The 17,831-nt window shown below is 43.6% G+C and overlaps 1 protein-coding gene across 1 annotated transcript in view; it reads right to left on the reverse strand.

The window, feature by feature from the left end:
• Nucleotides 1–17,831, reverse strand: part of szt2 (SZT2 subunit of KICSTOR complex) — a 701,839-nt gene that overhangs the window by 565,743 nt on the left and 118,265 nt on the right. The window contains 2 exon segments of the mRNA XM_034179252.1: nt 793–922; nt 7,194–7,425. Coding sequence (XP_034035143.1) covers nt 793–922; nt 7,194–7,425 — 362 coding nt within the window.

The following is a 17,831-nucleotide window of genomic DNA, read 5'->3' on the forward strand; positions in this document are numbered from 1 at the left end:
AAGGAGGATTCTCATTTCCGCCCCTTGTATATGTGATCTTATTCCTTCAGTCAATACCAAAGGGTCATGACCATAGGTGTGTAAATTGACTGATAAACTGAGACTTTCACCGTCTGGCTCAGCTCCGTCTTCACCACAACAGTCTGGTACAGTGTCAGTAAAACATCAGACGCCACTCCAATCAGTCTATCAATCTCAGTCCCCAACGTACCCCCAATCACAAACAAGATCCTGAGATACTTGAACTCCTCCACCTGGGTTAAAAATCTTCCCCTGACCCAGATGGGACAGCCCAATCTTTTCCAACAGAGAAAGAACCATGGTCTCAGATTTGGAGGTACTGATTCTCACCCCAATCACTTTACACTCAGACTCAAAACTTCTCATTGCTCATCTGAGGTTGCTGCCTGATTAAGCCACATCTGCAGAGATGCAACTCTAAGGTCACCAAATTGGACACCTTCCGATGTCCTCAGACCCATATACAGCTGGGTGGACTGGGACTATGCAGATGAAGTGCCTTGTTCAAGCGCATAAACAGGAAGTGTGAACTGCAAAAGTTGGAAGTGTGAGATTTACATGTGGCACTACTATTATTCTGAACACTACTGTACATGTGGCACTACTCGACCATGTCATGAACACCTCAACACCAGAAAATATGTGCTCAACCCCCAAAAAATGGAAATTCAGCAACTCCCAGAAAGCTTTCAGCACTGGTGTTTGGTGCCAGAACCTCTGGACACCACCTGGGCCAGGTTAACAAGGACCAGTTGAAGAACTGTACAGTACCGGAGTGGTGGAGCCAGGAGGGATGTAAAACAGAGGGACACCATTCTTGGTACTTTCAGGAATTGTGTAGTTCTCAGGAACTGAATTGAATGACTGCAGATGCACCAACATCTGATCGGTCTGGTTGATGCTGAAAACAGAAATCATGACATGAGCAGGAACACTGAATCTTAACAGCAGCTTCTCAGCTTACAAGTGCATTTGGATTACATTACTTTTTGTAATTCAACTCCATTTAAAAATCATACTGCATATTGCATTATGTGTACACATTAAAAATCCTGCATGCTGCATTCACTGGCATTATACACAGGAGATGATAAACCACCCAAGATCACAAAAAGTCATGTCATTACAGTGCTGCATAGAAATCTTTAAATAAATGAATATATACAAGATGCTGCAAAAAGTAAAGGCTAACTATAAAATAAATAAACTGATTTACAATAAAGAGTTTGAAAAATTAAAGACTAAACAACATTAAGTTATGTGACTAAACTAGCTTTAAACTAATATTTGTTATTGTCTGTGTGTTGATTTTGTGGAATCATGCATTCAGCTGTAAACATGGAAAGTAATCAGGTTTTGACTAATTAGCCAATTCAGCTCAATTCAAACATCCAAACAGCTTTACTGCTGTGAGAAAAACATAGGTCCTTTATCACTATGTAATTATGAGAAATATATGTGTCTTTTATTATTGTGTGATTATAAGTAGTATGTATATATTGTGTTAACACTTGCATTTTAGACTACATATGAAACTTCATGTGAAAACAAGAGGACGTTTATCTCAAAAGGGAGGAGATGTCTCTGCCCTCAAGGTCTGGCCTTGAGGTGATAGTGGGCTGGGACATTCTTAAGGAGGTAGGAACACCATTTTCGGATGCGACTGTTGCATGTGTGAGGTAACCACCACTCATGTTTTCTGCGAACCGCATATAAGCTGAAAAGTTCCAACAGGCCTTCAGTGACAGGAAGTACATGTCATTTCCAAGATTTTGTACTGCTCACTCCCCAGGTCATACAGACTTCAACTGAAGCAAGTTCTCTGTCATTCACTCTTCCAGCAGCAGAGTCAGAAATGGTGCAGAATTTTCTGATACATCTTACATTTGCCTCAGAAAAAAAACCTGAGACAACGTTCCAATATGATGCAGAGATACACAAAATACAGTATGTGGCTACATCTGTCAACATTTCAAGTTAAAGTTGCTCGGCAATAGAATGACTTCTTGTCTGACCAGATATGGAAGAATTAAAACATACATGCGTAGGTCTGCTACGCAAGAGTCACTCAAAAACAACACAATTATTAACATTTTATATTCATGAACTTGTGCCAAATAACATGCTGTCTACATACGACAAGTGAAAAACAAGAAGGATGCCAAAGGCACTTACAATTCATGTATTACAGAAAAAAAAAAAAAAACATACATTTGGACCTCTTGACCTGAAGTTTTGAAAATTTGATGCGTCACAATAAAGCTTTGTTACAGACATTTTCAGTAAAATCTGAGACATTTGATGTATCTGTTGAATTTCTAATTTTGATTTAACTGTCAACAGGTGCACTTCATATGTTCAGAGTTTCCCCACACTATATGACATAAAGGTGCAGACAGAAGTTTACACTGATTTTGGCTACAAATTTTCAAACTAATTTTTCGATGAATGAGTAAGCTGGTAGTTGACAGCAGCTAAGGTGGTGGTGATGGACGGTGTGACACTCTGTCTGATGGTTCAAATCCCATCAACTGTGATACTGAGCTTCTGTTGGACCTTTAGAACAGAGACTGCCCGAGTTATGTCTGCCGCTGTCTAGTGGGTAAAAATTAGTGTCTCATCTGGGCAACTTGTCAACACACAACTCAATCTGTTCTTTGTCAACAAGATGGGAACACAACCTTGAATGTTAGTTGACTTTTCCTTCCCACTGTAGCCAAGTGCTTGCTCACAGGGGGTCGTTTTGACCGTTGGGGTTTTACATAATTATTGTATGGCCTTGCCTTACAATATAAAGCGCCTTGGGGCAACTGTTTGTTGTGATTTGGCGCTATATAAAAAAAATTGATTGATTGACTTTTTTGTTTTGTTTTTGAAACAGCTTTTATTTCACTCAGCTTACGCTTTTTCAGTTTGCTTGTGTGTGATGCACATTCTGCAGCTTCACAGATGGAAATTGTGGTGACTGTAAACCATTAACACTAGTAAATCACCTTAAACACACACGAGATTATGAATGGGTATTGATAAGATTTTATTTATATCGATGCTATTATCGATTCCCTTATCAATACCTCTTGAGAATTTTCTGTGTACTAAAAGTAGACTTTACAGGTTTTCTATGTCAACAACATTTTAAATTGGTCACTGGATCCTTGATCTCTGGACGTAAATAAAAATAATAAAAAATAAAAAATCTGTAGTTTTTGTCAAAAGCATTTCCTTTCAGACATTTTGGCATGAATGTCTCTCCTTACCTCTGAGCTGAGCTCAGCCGGCTGCTGAACATCAGCACAGGACGTCTCATTTTGGAAGGGAAAAAAAAACTTTTGATCAATTGCCGGTTGTTTGTATTACAACATTTGGAAAGAGGTGACATTTGATATAAATGGTGTTTCTCTTTGAAGTTATTAATTCCGACTGGACTCTATCGTTCTAACTTGACTCGACAGAGAGCCGCGCAGCATTTGGAGCTGTATGAACAGAACGGAGGATGATTCTCATTTCTTTCTCCCAACAAGACAGGAGTCCCAGTTAGTGACTTTAATCTGCACAAAAGTGACTCACAATTGACAGATTCAGGGATCAAAGTGGTGAAAAACAAAAAAGATGAAACCCAAAATTACCCCCAACACCACCCGCATGAAAATATTTGAATTCAAGAAGCTCTGAAATGCAATCTGGGACTATTCCAGACAATAAACTGGAGTGAGTGCTGAATCTATTTAGGTGAGAAAAAAAAAATTATTCATATATATATAAATTATTCAAATTCTTTCCAGTAGTATTCTGCTCTTACTAGGATGCAGCAGTTTTCTAGTTTGGCAGATAGTTCTGGAGGAAATCACTGAAGAAATTAACACATTGAAAATATGGTTTGACCGAAACAAACTGTCATTAAACTTAAATAAAACAGGGATGAAGTGGAGGCGTAAGAGTCACTAGGTGTTCACAGGAAACACTTATTTTTATATGTATTTATGTTCATTGTTAGTTGGTTTTAGATTTTCTGTTGTGTTTTTAATCAGGTTCTTTTTGTGTCTTTCGCTAAAATTGTATTGTAGCATTATTCATTATTATTACTATTATTGTTGTTGTTGCTATTATTATTATTATTAATATATAAACAAAACTAAATTAAAAAAAATAATTTGTAACACATTTGACTCTTTTACGACAACAAACGCTGAGCCATTAATTATTATACCGTAAACAAATGCACACAAACATGCTGAAATGTGAACCGTTCTTGATACCCAACCCGACATGAGATCAACAAAACTGTAGAGTGACATGATTACATAAAAGGCATGTTGACCTTTTCCCCAGAACGCACTGCAGTGTCACAAATTTTTACATACTAGGTGCAAGTGATGGGCGAAATTCCGCTAATCAGCACAGCTAACTTTTTCATTTGCAGATTAGTTTTCAGCTAATTTTGAAATCCATCAGTGTACCAATTAGCTTCCGCTAAATTTTGTTCCACTAATTTTCGGTCCGCAAACATTTTTTTTTTTGCTGGTAAAGTGAGGAAGGTTTAACGGTCAAAAATGTCTGTAAATCCTAAAATCATACATGTTAGTTCCTGTCTGTTGTGTGCGTGCAACAGTCAGGCCGTCGTGGGGAGCTCAGCACTTCCCCTTCTGAGGGCTCCCCCTGCCTTCACTGTGCCTTCACTGCACAGAGAGTGCCAAGTCCCTGACACCACTGTCCTGTCGAGAAGCGCTCCCGTAGTGTAAATCGACAGTTAGTGTGACTGCTTTCAAGACAGTAAAGTAATGTAAAGACAACACTTTTGTGGGTTTTCTATGGTGGGAAAGCTCAACACGATGGATGAGGTGTAGATTTTACCAGTCGCACTGACGCAACACGGGTGAGCCGTTCCTGTGTTTATAAATACGAGGTCTGTTAGAAAAGTATCCGACATTTTTATTTTTTGCAAAAACCATATGGATTTGAATCATGTGTGATTACATCAGCCAAGCTTGAACCTTCGTGCGCATGCGTGAGTTTTTTCACGCCTGTAGGTTGCGTCATTCGCCTGTGAGCAGGCTTTGTGTGAGCAGTGGTCCACCCCTCTCGTCGGATTTTTATTGCGAATAAATGTCTCAACGATTTGGAGCTTTGCTGCATCAAATTTTTCCAGAAACTGTGAGAGACCTCCAGGTGGACACCATTCGGAAAGGGACGATTTTATGGGGATTACACAGATTAAGGAGTGCTCCAGCTGGTTTAAAGACCTCCCACAGCGTCTGAGAGCGCGGCGCGCTCCGAGCGCCGATCGACAGGTTGAAACCCCGCTGAAACAACCAGATCATTTCCAACGTGAAGGCTTTGTTGATCCGGGTCGTCATCTGACTTCCACAAAAATGGCAGAAGACGTGGGCATCAAGACTTTTTCGGCACATTCCACTGTTACAGGAGTTTTTTTCATGGAAAGAGAAGCGGAGGGATGCGCCACAGAGTCGCGAATGGCGTGGGACAAAAGCACCTCCGTGTTGGTCTCACAGGACAGTTTTCAGATGGCTTTCAGACGGCTTTCGGTGGCTTTTCAGTCGTGTGACTATACGAGAAATTGTGCATGAGCTGGACATGCCAGGACATGTCCTGTGAGGCTTCATCATGGCGTTGGTTTGCGCCATGCGGCTCCATCGCGACACGCGGAATTCCTCCGCACGTCTGTCTCAATGTGCCGAAAAAGTGCAGATGTCCACGTCTTCAGCAGTTCCTGTGGAAGTCAAACGACGTCCCGGATCAACACAGCGTCCAGCTTAGAAATGAACGGCACATTTCACTATTACAGGAGATTTTGTCATGGAAAGAGGAGCGTGTCTTTTTCCTGATTCTCTCCCCTCAGCCCCAACCAGTCCCAGCAGAAGACTGCCCCTCCCTGAGCCTGGTTCTGCTGGAGGGTTCTTCCTGTTAAAAGGGAGTTTTTCCTTCCCACTGTCGTCAAGTGCTTGCTCACAGGGGGTTGTTTTGACCGTTGGGGTTTTTCTGTAATTATTGTATGGCTTTTGCCTTACAATATAAAGCGCCTTGGGGCAACTGTTTGTTGTGATTTGGCGCTATATAAATAAAATTGATTTGATTTGATATTTAGAAATACGCATGTATTTGAAAAACCAGCACACACATTACAGGAACTTGTGTCTTGTTTTTTACAAATAAATAAAGAGCCAACCAGTGATGAGGAGGCTCATTTTCCCATAATGCCTTTTGACATCGGTGAGTTTTAATGCTCAAACCTTCCGAATTAGTGCATTAAATTAAACCCAAAATATATTTGTGATATTTTCACTGACAGAGTTAACGTAAATATAAATAAACCATCCGGAATTAGTTTGATTTTTCAGTCAAACAGTAAGTCAAATCTGCTTTGCTTTTTATGCCTTTTGCCACATGTCTGGGGCAGTGTATGTTGAATGTAAAGGACTCTTCTACAGCAGTGGGTAGGGCGCTCAAAGACAGAAGTGCTGACTCATTGTTTGTGTTGGGTTTGTGATCACCTTTGATTCTATGCAGAAGCATCGGTGGTGCATAAACTCAAAACTGGCTTGTCAGTAGCTGATAGTGTACCAGAGTCAAGACTAAAAGACAGCGGTTAGCTGTAGCTTCCACAATTATTTTTTTCAGTTTATCGGTTTATAGTTATGAAAGTTAACGTTTCAGTTAGCGGATTAATGATTATCGAAGCTAACTTTTTGGTTAGCTGTGTCAACCACTGGGTCTAAAGGCAATTAATTAGAGGCACTGGTTCTACAGGTAGGCCCTTGAATAAATCCAAAGGTTTATCAATTAACCTCAAATTATGCCACTCAGTCATGTGGATGTTTTTGAAAGTCATTTCAACAATTTTAGCAATTCTCTGCAATCTTCCATGTTGTTGAATGTATGTCACCCGTTTACTGGCTGACATTCTTACATGTGGAAAACTGAAATACATCTATTTTGTAACGATTAATTTTAAGTTACTTTTTATACAAATAAAATGGACACTACACACAATATGACATACTTATCCCCTTACTTTAGCATAGAGTGTTGGTTCAAATGGAATGGGCCTGAAAAGTTTAATACCCCAGCTGTAGAAAAACTTATGCCACACTTTAGAACATTAACTTTACATTCTGTGGACATTTGATATCTCTCTCACAGATGGGCGGTTTTACCTCTGCAGTGTGGTCCAGAAACGGCGGATGACAGAGGTGCGATATGGGCTGGTAATGGGTTTCCTCTGGGTGCAGCTGATGTCATGCAAGATGTCGTAGCTTCCCTCCATCGTCACTTCCACTCGAGTGGTTCGCTTGGTGAGGTCCAGTGGCCAGGATGTGGCTGCTACATACTCAATATGCATGTTGTGTTTCCATAACAGCACTAACTTGACCTCCAGCTGAGTCCCACCTTTAGAGCCCCCCCAAAAAAAGAGGATGATTCTTCAGGATAAAACCTAAACAGCAGCTGCTAGAAGCTCCACAGATCATTAGAGTCCATCTGTGCGCTTGCTTGTAGTTGGGCGAGGCCACAGGTCTCATACTTCTCAAAACATCATCACCCAGCATAAATGATTGTCAGAAACTGGATGACATCAAGATGACGCAAACATAATGCTCAACTACAACACATATACATCTATATATAGAAGATTAGTTTCTGGAGATTTGCCTGGGAGCTCTGTAGTCGTGACCCAAACTAATTCTCCTGTCAACTAGATGACAAATGCATCACATGAGCACAGTCCTCACCTGGACATGAGGTTTTTACAAATACTAGAGGCAAGGAAGTTCATTTGTGTTGCACATTTATCAAGTAGCGCACAGTGGCTTAGTGATTTGCACTGTTGCCTCACAGCAAGAAGGCCATGGGATCGATTCCTACCTGTGGCGAAAGTGCTTGGAATAGATGTATTTGACCTTCTCATGTTTGTGAGAGAAATTGGGTCAACCACAAGTACAACTCGAGTCCACCGCTTGTACTACTCAGTGGTTTCAAAGATGGGATAAAGTTTACTCCTTCCATGTAATCCTTTGCGGGTATCTTGAATCACTCCGCGTCCGACACAGGCCATAGCTACGGTGCTTTGTTGCTACAGTTTTTGGCTTCAAGGGCTCAGAGCCGGCCCAAGGCATACGCCAACTACGCGGTCGCTTAGGGCCTCCACGCCACCAGGGGGCCCCGAGAGCACTGAGACATTGTGATAAAAAAGTAAATATATACATGAAATTAAAATAATATTTAATAATTTAAACGAAATTGTATTACACCCGAAAAAAAATAAATTAATTTTGACAAAATACCAATACTAGGTTAATTGATGCCTCCTGTTGGCTGCTGCCACCGTTGGGCAAATTTAGATGCACCGTTTGTGTCAGGTGGTCAATGACTAATCGTGAGGAATAAAGTGTGTAAATCATGTCTCAGAAAAGAAATGATCCCTCTGGAGCGGAGAAAATAAAAAGAAGTTGGAAGACGAGAAAAAACAACAAAATAAAGGTAGGTTTGCATGTCCAATATTAAAATTTTTTGTTGTCATTATTTGCGAAATGCTCCGTTCGTTTAGTGTACGAGGTGTCTTAAAGTCAGAGGCGACTGCAAGGGAAGCTCAGCTTCCCCTAAAATGTCAAAAAATAAGTGATCAAATATATACTGTTGTGTGTACATGTCATTGACTAAATTTGCGCTACAACGCGCTCAACTTTTGTTCAGAATCAGCTTCTTATCACTGGGAACGACGCGGCTTTCCTCTCACTCAAACCCGCAGCTTCACAGCGCTTTAAACAGTGTGGACGCTGAGCGACACAAAGCATCAGCGAAACGAGACGAGTCATTGGATAAATGCTGGGCTTTGTCCCGCCCATCGGACGCTCAGTGTGTCTGGGGGTCTATGGGGCAGTGGGCGGGCCTTGGCTGGCCCGGACGCTCAGCTTCTGCATGATGATTGGATGATCTGTCTGAGGCTGAATCTCTTTTTGATTGACAGCGAAATGAGCGAATCAGCGATCTTTTGGTGTAAACATCCGTGGGAGCATTGTCATTCTGTTCTGAGTTGAACCGGAGACTTTCCTAATCCTCTTAGCGGCATTTTTTTTGTTAAAAACGACTAGCGACAAATCGAGCTTCTATTTCTGGTGTTTTTTTTTGTAGCTGCTTGTGTTTGCAGACTGACTTCTATCACTCTTTCTGACTTCTATCGCAGTTTCTGTTCCTACCGAGCAGCGGGTGCTGCTGAGCTCCTTCACCGTCACAAAGCGCTCACAGGCGGACAAACGTCACACGAGCCTCGCGCCAGTCCCAGCTAGCGAGCTAGCTAGGTAGCAAGCTGCACATGATGACAGACAATTTGAATGTTGTGGATTTTGGCGAAGCCATTTGATAGTCTTCCTTACGAAGAAAAACAGAGTTAAACAGCAGGGCAGATCAACTCCTCAGATTAATTTGGTGCAAAAGGTGGGAAAAGTAGCTCAGCTCTCAAAGGTTTGCAGGCCAAAGTTAAAGCAATAGTCCCCAGTGCAATGTCTGTGCATTGCTATGCACAGACATTGCTGTTATGTTGTGGATTTCTATGTTCATTTTGGAGATTATTTAAGTATTGTATTTGTTATTTAAGTATTTAATTTTGATTACAACTTTATTTTTCTGTAAAATAATGTGAATGTCATTTGATTCTATTTTGTATTTGGATATTGAACATTTTGCACACCATTGCACATCTGAAAGAAATTAAACTATTTAACGTGTTTACTATAAATGCAGTCTCCTGCCTGCTGATGTTACTTTCAAATAGTTAAATTAATGAGCCATACTTATACATCACTCTGTATGTAGAAGTTAATTAAAACATACGAGTTTGCTACCCCTTTAAGAAAACACCTGTATGATGTAAGATAATTACAAATAATGCTAATGATTGTGGGTACGTTACACACATAACAGTGTAGCCTATGGAATAATGAGGCATCTGGTGCCGAGGTGATGGTAGGGGGGCCCCCAAATGAAATTCTGCTTAAGACCCTATAAAGGCTTGGGCCGGCCCTGGAAGGGCTATTCCACAGAAAATAAAACGAAAAAGCCGATTTGGTCCTTTTAGACAGAGGGAAAAGTTCAGTGTAGGCTTCGCCTCCTTCAGCCATGATGCAGAGCTAGCTAACGTTAGCTGCCTGTTTACCTGTTTGTAAACAGAGAGGTGCACACCAGGGGGAAGGGTGGCAGCGGCCTACATGTCACGGGAGCTTGGCAGACTGATGTCCACTCTGACCATAGCCCAGTGCCAGGTGTGGTTGGCTCAATCCCCTCTGTCTGAGGTTTGCAGGGGATCACTACACACCCTGCCTGTTGTCCCAGGCCAGGTTTTTGGTACTGCACCTGAGGAGACCCTGGAGCATGCTGTTTAGGCTAATGGGTCTCTGCAGCAATTTGTAAATTACAGCTCACTCCCAGGTGCCAGACTAAGTGCACAGGTGGCTTTCTTCCAGCTAATGGACTTCCCCCCTGGGATCAGGGTCTACACGTCAGCCCTCCAGCTGTCTACCTTTTGGCCACACATGGGTGGACCACCCACAAATGGCCATCATAATGAACAGGGCCATCACACTCGCCCTTCAAAATCATCACAGGGCCACAGTAGTCTGGCTTGATGTCCGGTATGGAGCCACTGGTCATTTCTCCCACACACACCTCAGCCGGTGGATGGGTGATTTCCACATTGGTCAGGTGCTACAATATTCAGTTCCTTCATTTCCCCCCCCAAGTTCAATGGTGTAAAAGTCACAGCCGTTACAGACCCAGAGAGGTCTCTTGTTCTGAGGCAGGAGATCATCAAGCTCCTGAAGAAAGCAGCCATAGAGTGGGTCAGATCACCTCAGGGGTTCTATATTTATTTTGTAGTTCCAAAAAAGGATGGTGGCTTTAGGCCTATCCTCAACCTCAGAAAGTTAAATCACTACGTGAAAGTGCTGCGTTTTCGCATGCTCCACACAACGGAAGTTCTCCAGGCAATTTGGCTGGGGGACTGGTTTATAAGTGTGGACCTGAAGGATGCCCTGCACCATGAGAACACAGAGCCTGGGTCGGTACATAGGGTTTAATTAGGTCAGCAAGGTAGGGAGGTGCCAGTCCGTAAACAATTTCATAGGTTAGTAGCAGAACCATAAAATCTGATATCACTGGGACAGGAAGCCAGTGAAGAGATGCCAAAATGGGTGTAATGTGGTCAAACTTTCTGCTTTGTGTCAAAACTCTGGCAGCAGCATTTTGAACCAACTGAATTTGAACCAAAAACATTGCAGTAGTCCAATGTAGAAGAGACAAACGCATGGATGAGGGTCTCAGCATCAGCCATAGACAGGATGGGACGAATCTTCACTATATTTCACAGGTGGAAGAACGCAGTCCTAGTAATATCTCTAATGTGGAGGTCAAAGGACAACGTAGGATAAAAAAAAAATCACTTTGTCATTGTGATGTATGACACATGAGCCTAAGTTAAGTGTGAGCTGGACAAATTGATGCTGATGTCTCACTGGACCAAGAACCATCATTTCAGTCTTATCAGAGTTTAAAAGTAGGAAATTGCTAGACATCCAGCTTTTCACTGATGTAAGGCAATCTTCTAAGGATTTTATGTGGATGAGATTACCAGCTTGACTAGGTCAGCTAAATAGGGAGGTGCTACTGCGTGAATAATTTTATAGGTTAATAGCAGAACCTTAACATCTGATGTCACAGAGACAGGAAGCCAGTGAAGAGATGCCAAAAATGGGTGTATGGAACAGATCTTTTCTATATTTCGCAGTTGGAAAAAAAAAAAAAAAATCATTCCTCATAATATCGCTAATGTGAGGTCAAAGGACAACGTAGGGTCAAAAATCACCCCAAGGTTGCTCTAGGGATTGGTAAGGTTAGACCTTATTTGTGTGAAGCATCTTGAGGCAACATTGTTGTGATTTGGTGCTATAGAAACTAAATAAATTGAAACTGAATTTAAGCATTTTGTCTTCCATGGTGACAGTTTTTTTAGTTAGTGTTACAGGTTGTCATCATAACAGTAACTGGGGTGACAGTGACAGTCAAGCTGCATGTCCGTTTGTGCTGAATTGACACAGGAGCTTTCAGAAGCCCAGAATGAACCATGAGCTGGAGGAAAAGTATAACATATATCTGCTCAGGTTTCTACACGCACAAAAGTTTCTGATGAACTTAGCGGATATCAGCTAACAAGGAACTTATTTTGTGTTTCATAAAATAAACTTTATTTAAAAAAAATCACGGCACATAGCCCAGATCATTGTGCACCCACTGGCTGTGATACTGAGATACTTTTTTCCTGAGTTTAAGTCCAAACTCATATCACTCCGATCATGTGTCAGTGTGAAAAAATGCTGCAGTCACGGGGTGCTCTGTGAGGTGTTTTTGCCAGTGTTTTATTTATGCATCTTCCAGCCTTGGCAACTCTTCTGCAGAAGTCAGGTGCACCTTCATACTTCATGACAACCTTTCCGATCATGGCAGTTTGTGAGCAGATACTGAGCAGGCCTTGTGAGGTCGTGGCAGCAGCTGTGCAGCTCTTTGGTGACATGCGGTGTTGGATGTGATTTCATGACCGCACAAGGACTGCTGGACAGACCCTGTCCCTGTGTAATGGGGGTTTAAAAGAATTCATCGTACTTCGGAGTGCTGAATTCTGACTGACTGTGAAGAATTTGTCAAAAACAAAAAAGAAAACTATTCTGGTAACTGCTCAACCCATAAATGAATTTATCATACAAAAATACATAACATTCCATGCCTCCTACATTTGGGTAATAGAATTTAATTTAATTTAACCAGGTTAGTTCCATTGAGATCGAGACCTCTTTTGCAAGGGAGACCTGGACAATTATAAAGTTTCCAATTCGCCTCAGCTGCATGTCTTTAAATGTGGGAGGAAACCGGAGCACCTGGAGGAAACGCAAACTCCACACAGAAAGGCCACAGGTGGGAATTGAACCAATGACCTCCTTGCTGTGAAGCAACAGTGCTAACCACTCATCCGCCGTGCTGCCAAGACAACTTAGACATAACAGATTTGAAGAGGACACTTTGGAATTTGGCACTTACCATTATTTTGAGTTTTTTTTTCCTTTTTTGTTTATAAACACTAATAAGAAAAATTCCTAAATGATTAACAGGTGCAGCAACACATTCTAATTAAATGTAATTTAGATGTCTTTAGGTGTACTCACACACGCGTGTGTGTTTTTGCAGGTTTTACCTTTGGTGAGGCTGATCTCTCTGATTGTGTAGCCTTCTCTCAGTCGCACAGAGACCACACTGATTAGGTGGGCGTGGACCTCCTTCTCCATGTGCTTCTTCCTCCTCATCACCAGGGCAGGATTACCGCTGGCTGACACCAGGTGCTCGTTGAACAGTTTGTGCTGAGAAACTGCAAATCAGTAAGCTGCAATTGGAATTTATTCTAAATTCTACTCATTGCTTAAACATACGAGGTCTGTCCGTAAAGTACAGGTCCTTTTTATTTTTTTCGAAAACTATATGGATTTCATTCATATGTTTTTACGTCAGACATGCTTGAACCCTCGTGCGCATGCGTGAGTTTTTCCACGCCTGTCGGTGACGTCATTCGCCTGTGAGCACTCCTTGTGGGAGGAGTCGTCCAGCCCCTCGTCGGAATTCCTTTGTCTGAGAAGTTGCTGAGAGACTGGCGCTTTGTTTGATCAAAATTTTTTCTAAACCTGTGAGACACATCGAAGTGGACACGGTTCGAAAAATTAAGCTGGTTTTCAGTGAAAATTTTAACGGCTGATGAGAGATTTTGAGGTGATTCTGTCGCTTTAAGGACTTCCCACGGTGCGAGACGTCGTGCAGCGCTCTCAGGCAGCGTCATCAGCCTGTTTCAAGCTGAAAACCTCCACATTTCAGGCTCTATTGATCCAGGACGTCGTGAGAGAACAGAGAAGTTTCAGAAGAAGTCGGTTTCAGCATTTTATCCGGATATTCCACTGTTAAAGGAGATTTTTTTAATGAAAGACGTGCGGGCGGGTTGCAGCGTCGGCTCGCAGCCGCCGCGACGCTCTTTCACAGGAAAAACACCTCTGCTGGAAGCCTTAAGGACAAGTTGGAACATCTCCAGCTGATAAACAATTTCTCATATACTCACTCCACTGAAAGCCATCAAAAGCCAACTGGATTTTAACAAATGGTTATCAACACGGAGGTGTTTTTCCTGTGCCGCCGCATCGGCTGCGTCCCGACACGCGGACCCGTCCGCACGTCTTTCATTAAAAAAATATCCTTTAACAGTGTAATATCCGGATAAAATGCTGAAACCGACTTCTTCTGAAACGTCTCTGTTCTCTCACAACGTCCTGGATCAATAGAGCCTGAAATGTGGAGGTTTTCAGCTTGAAACAGGCTGATGACGCTGCCTGAGAGCGCTGAGCGACGTCTCGCACCGTGAAAAGTCCTTAAAGCGACAGAATCACCTCAAAATCTCTCATCAGCTGTTAAAATTTTCACTGAAAACCAGCTTAATTTTTCGAACCGTGTCCACTTCGATGTGTCTCATAGGTTTAGAAAAAATTTTGATCAAACAACGTGCCAGTCTCTCAGCAACTTCTCAGACAAAGGAATTCCGACGAGGGGCTGGACGACTCCTCCCACAAGGAGTGCTCACAGGCGAATGACGTCACTGACAGGCGTGGAAAAACACGCATGCGCACGAAGGTTCAAGCATGTCTGACGTAAAAACATATGAATGAAATCCATATAGTTTTTGAAAAAAATAAAAAGGACCTATACTTTACGGACAGCCCTCGTATACCATACAGCAAAGACAGCCATGTGAGATCTGAACACCGCCCCCACACCACCTCAGTCAAACTTCAAATATAGAGTATATTTGCATTTGCAGAGGTGTCTTGACCACTATGTGGCAAAGAATTGCCTGGTTTTCTTGCATGGGATGGACTGCATACTGATAAGGAGAAGGCAACTCGCATGTGAACATGAAAGCAAAGCTCGCCAAAGTAAAAAAACAAAAAAGCTACTAGTTCTATTTCATCCATCCTGACCGCTTAGCACCTGGGTTATTCCATGCGTGCATGTGCAGAAGTCGAGTCTTATATCAACAAAGTCACGTTAGTGGGCGTGACCTGAGTGGTATCAGCTCAAGGTGAACAGCCCCCCCAAAAATTGGTCCATCCTGACCTCACTCTGTCTTCACTGCGCATGAGTCTGAGACTGACTCCTAGTCTGACTCTCTCCACCCAAAGCGATCAAAAGGAATAATGGAATTATTAGTCATCAGATGACAACGTAAAACCTCTTAAATAATTCTAAAGTCAGTTTTAAGCAGAAACGAAGCGATAACTGGTGAATTGCTACTGACGCTCTGATTGGTCCCCCGTCCCCCAAGTAATCTGTTACTACGAGCGAGGGATTGTGGTTGCAGCCCTCGGTGAGTATTCTGTTACTACGAGCGAGGGATTGTGGTTGCAGCCCTCGGTGAGTATTCTGTTACTACGAGCGAGGGATTGTGGTTGCAGCTCTCGGTGAGTATTCTGTTACTACGAGCGAGGGATTGTGGTTGCAGCCCTCGGTGAGTATTGTTACTACGAGCGAGGGATTGTGGTTGCAGCCCTCGGTGAGTATTCTGTTACTACGAGCGAGGGATTGTGGTTGCAGCCCTCGGTGAGTATTCTGTTACTACGAGCGAGGGATTGTGGTTGCAGCCCTCGGTGAGTATTCTGTTACTACGAGCGAGGGATTGTGGTTGCAGCCCTCGGTGAGTATTCTGTTACTACGAGCGAGGGATTGTGGTTGCAGCCCTCGGTGAGTATTCTGTTACTACGAGCGAGGGAGCGTGGCTTCAGCCCTCGGTGAGTAATCTGTTACTACGAGCGATTGTGGTTGCAGCCCTCGGTGAGTAATCTGTTACTACGAGAGAGCGAGCGTGGCTTCAGCCCTCTGTGAGTAATCTTTTACTACGAGCGAGGGATTGTGGTTTCAGCCCTCGGTGAGTAATCTGTTACTACGAGCAAGCGATTGAGGCTTCAGCCCTCGGTGAGTAATCTTTTACTACGAGCGAGGGATTGTGGTTGCAGCCCTCGGTGAGTATTCTGTTACTACGAGCGAGGGATTGTGGTTGCAGCCCTCGGTGAGTATTCTGTTACTACGAGCGAGGGATTGTGGTTGCAGCCCTCGGTGAGTATTCTGTTACTACGAGCGAGGGATTGTGGTTGCAGCCCTCGGTGAGTATTCTGTTACTACGAGCGAGGGAGCGTGGCTTCAGCCCTCGGTGAGTAATCTGTTACTACGAGCGATTGTGGTTGCAGCCCTCGGTGAGTAATCTGTTACTACGAGAGAGCGAGCGTGGCTTCAGCCCTCGGTGAGTAATCTTTTACTACGAGCGAGGGATTGTGGTTGCAGCCCTCGGTGAGTATTCTGTTACTACGAGCGAGGGATTGTGGTTGCAGCCCTCGGTGAGTATTCTGTTACTACGAGCGAGGGATTGTGGTTGCAGCCCTCGGTGAGTATTCTGTTACTACGAGCGAGGGATTGTGGTTGCAGCCCTCGGTGAGTATTCTGTTACTACGAGCGATTGTGGTTGCAGCCCTCGGTGAGTAATCTGTTACTACGAGAGAGCGAGCGTGGCTTCAGCCCTCGGTGAGTAATCTTTTACTACGAGCGAGGGATTGTGGTTTCAGCCCTTGGTGAGTAAAGTGTTACTACGAGCGAGGGATTGTGGTTTCAGCCCTTGGTGAGTAAAGTGTTACTACGAGCGAGGGATTGTGGTTTCAGCCCTCGGTGAGTAATCTGTTACTACGAGCAAGCGATTGAGGCTTCAGCCCTCGGTGAGTAATCTTTTACTACGAGCAAGCGATTGTGGCTTCAGCCCTCGGTGAGTAAAGTGTTACTACGAGCGAGCGATTGTGGCTTCAGCCCTCGGTGAGTAAAGTGTTACTACGTGCGAGCGATTGTGGCTTCAGCCCTCGGTGAGTAAAGTGTTACTACGTGCGAGGGATTGTGGCTTCAGCCCTCTGTGAGTAAAGTGTTACTACGAGCGAGCGAGCGTGGCTTCAGCCCTCGGTGAGTAATCTGTTACTACGAGCGAGCGAGCGTGGCTTCAGCCCTCGGTGAGTAATCTTTTACTACGAGCGAGGGATTGTGGTTTCAGCCCTCGGTGAGTAATCTGTTACTACGAGCGAGCGAGCGTGGCTTCAGCCCTCGGTGAGTAATCTGTTACTAAGAGCGAGCGAGCGTGGCTTCAGCCCTCGGTGAGTAATCTGTTACTAAGAGCGAGCGAGCGTGGCTTCAGCCCTCGGTGAGTAATCTGTTACTAAGAGCGAGCGAGCGTGGCTTCAGCCCTCGGTGAGTAATCTGTTACTATGAGCGAGCGAGCGTGGCTTCAGCTCTCGGTGAGTAATCTGTTACTATGAGCGAGCGAGTGTGGCTTCAGCCCTCGGTGAGTAATCTGTTACTAAGAGCGAGCGAGTGTGGCTTCAGCCCTCGGTGAGTAATCTGTTACTATGAGCGAGCGAGTGTGGCTTCAGCCCTCGGTGAGTAATCTGTTACTATGAGCGAGCGAGTGTGGCTTCAGCCCTCGGTGAGTAATCTGTTACTAAGAGTGAGCGAGTGTGGCTTCAGCCCTCGGTGAGTAATCTGTTAGTACGAGCGATTGTGGTTGCAGCCCTCGGTGAGTAATCTGTTACTACGAGAGAGCGAGCGTGGCTTCAGCCCTCGGTGAGTAATCTTTTACTACGAGCGAGGGATTGTGGTTTCAGCCCTTGGTGAGTAAAGTGTTACTACGAGCG

This window comes from Thalassophryne amazonica, chromosome 10 (genome assembly GCF_902500255.1).
Source record: "Thalassophryne amazonica chromosome 10, fThaAma1.1, whole genome shotgun sequence".
NCBI lineage: Eukaryota > Metazoa > Chordata > Actinopteri > Batrachoidiformes > Batrachoididae > Thalassophryne > Thalassophryne amazonica.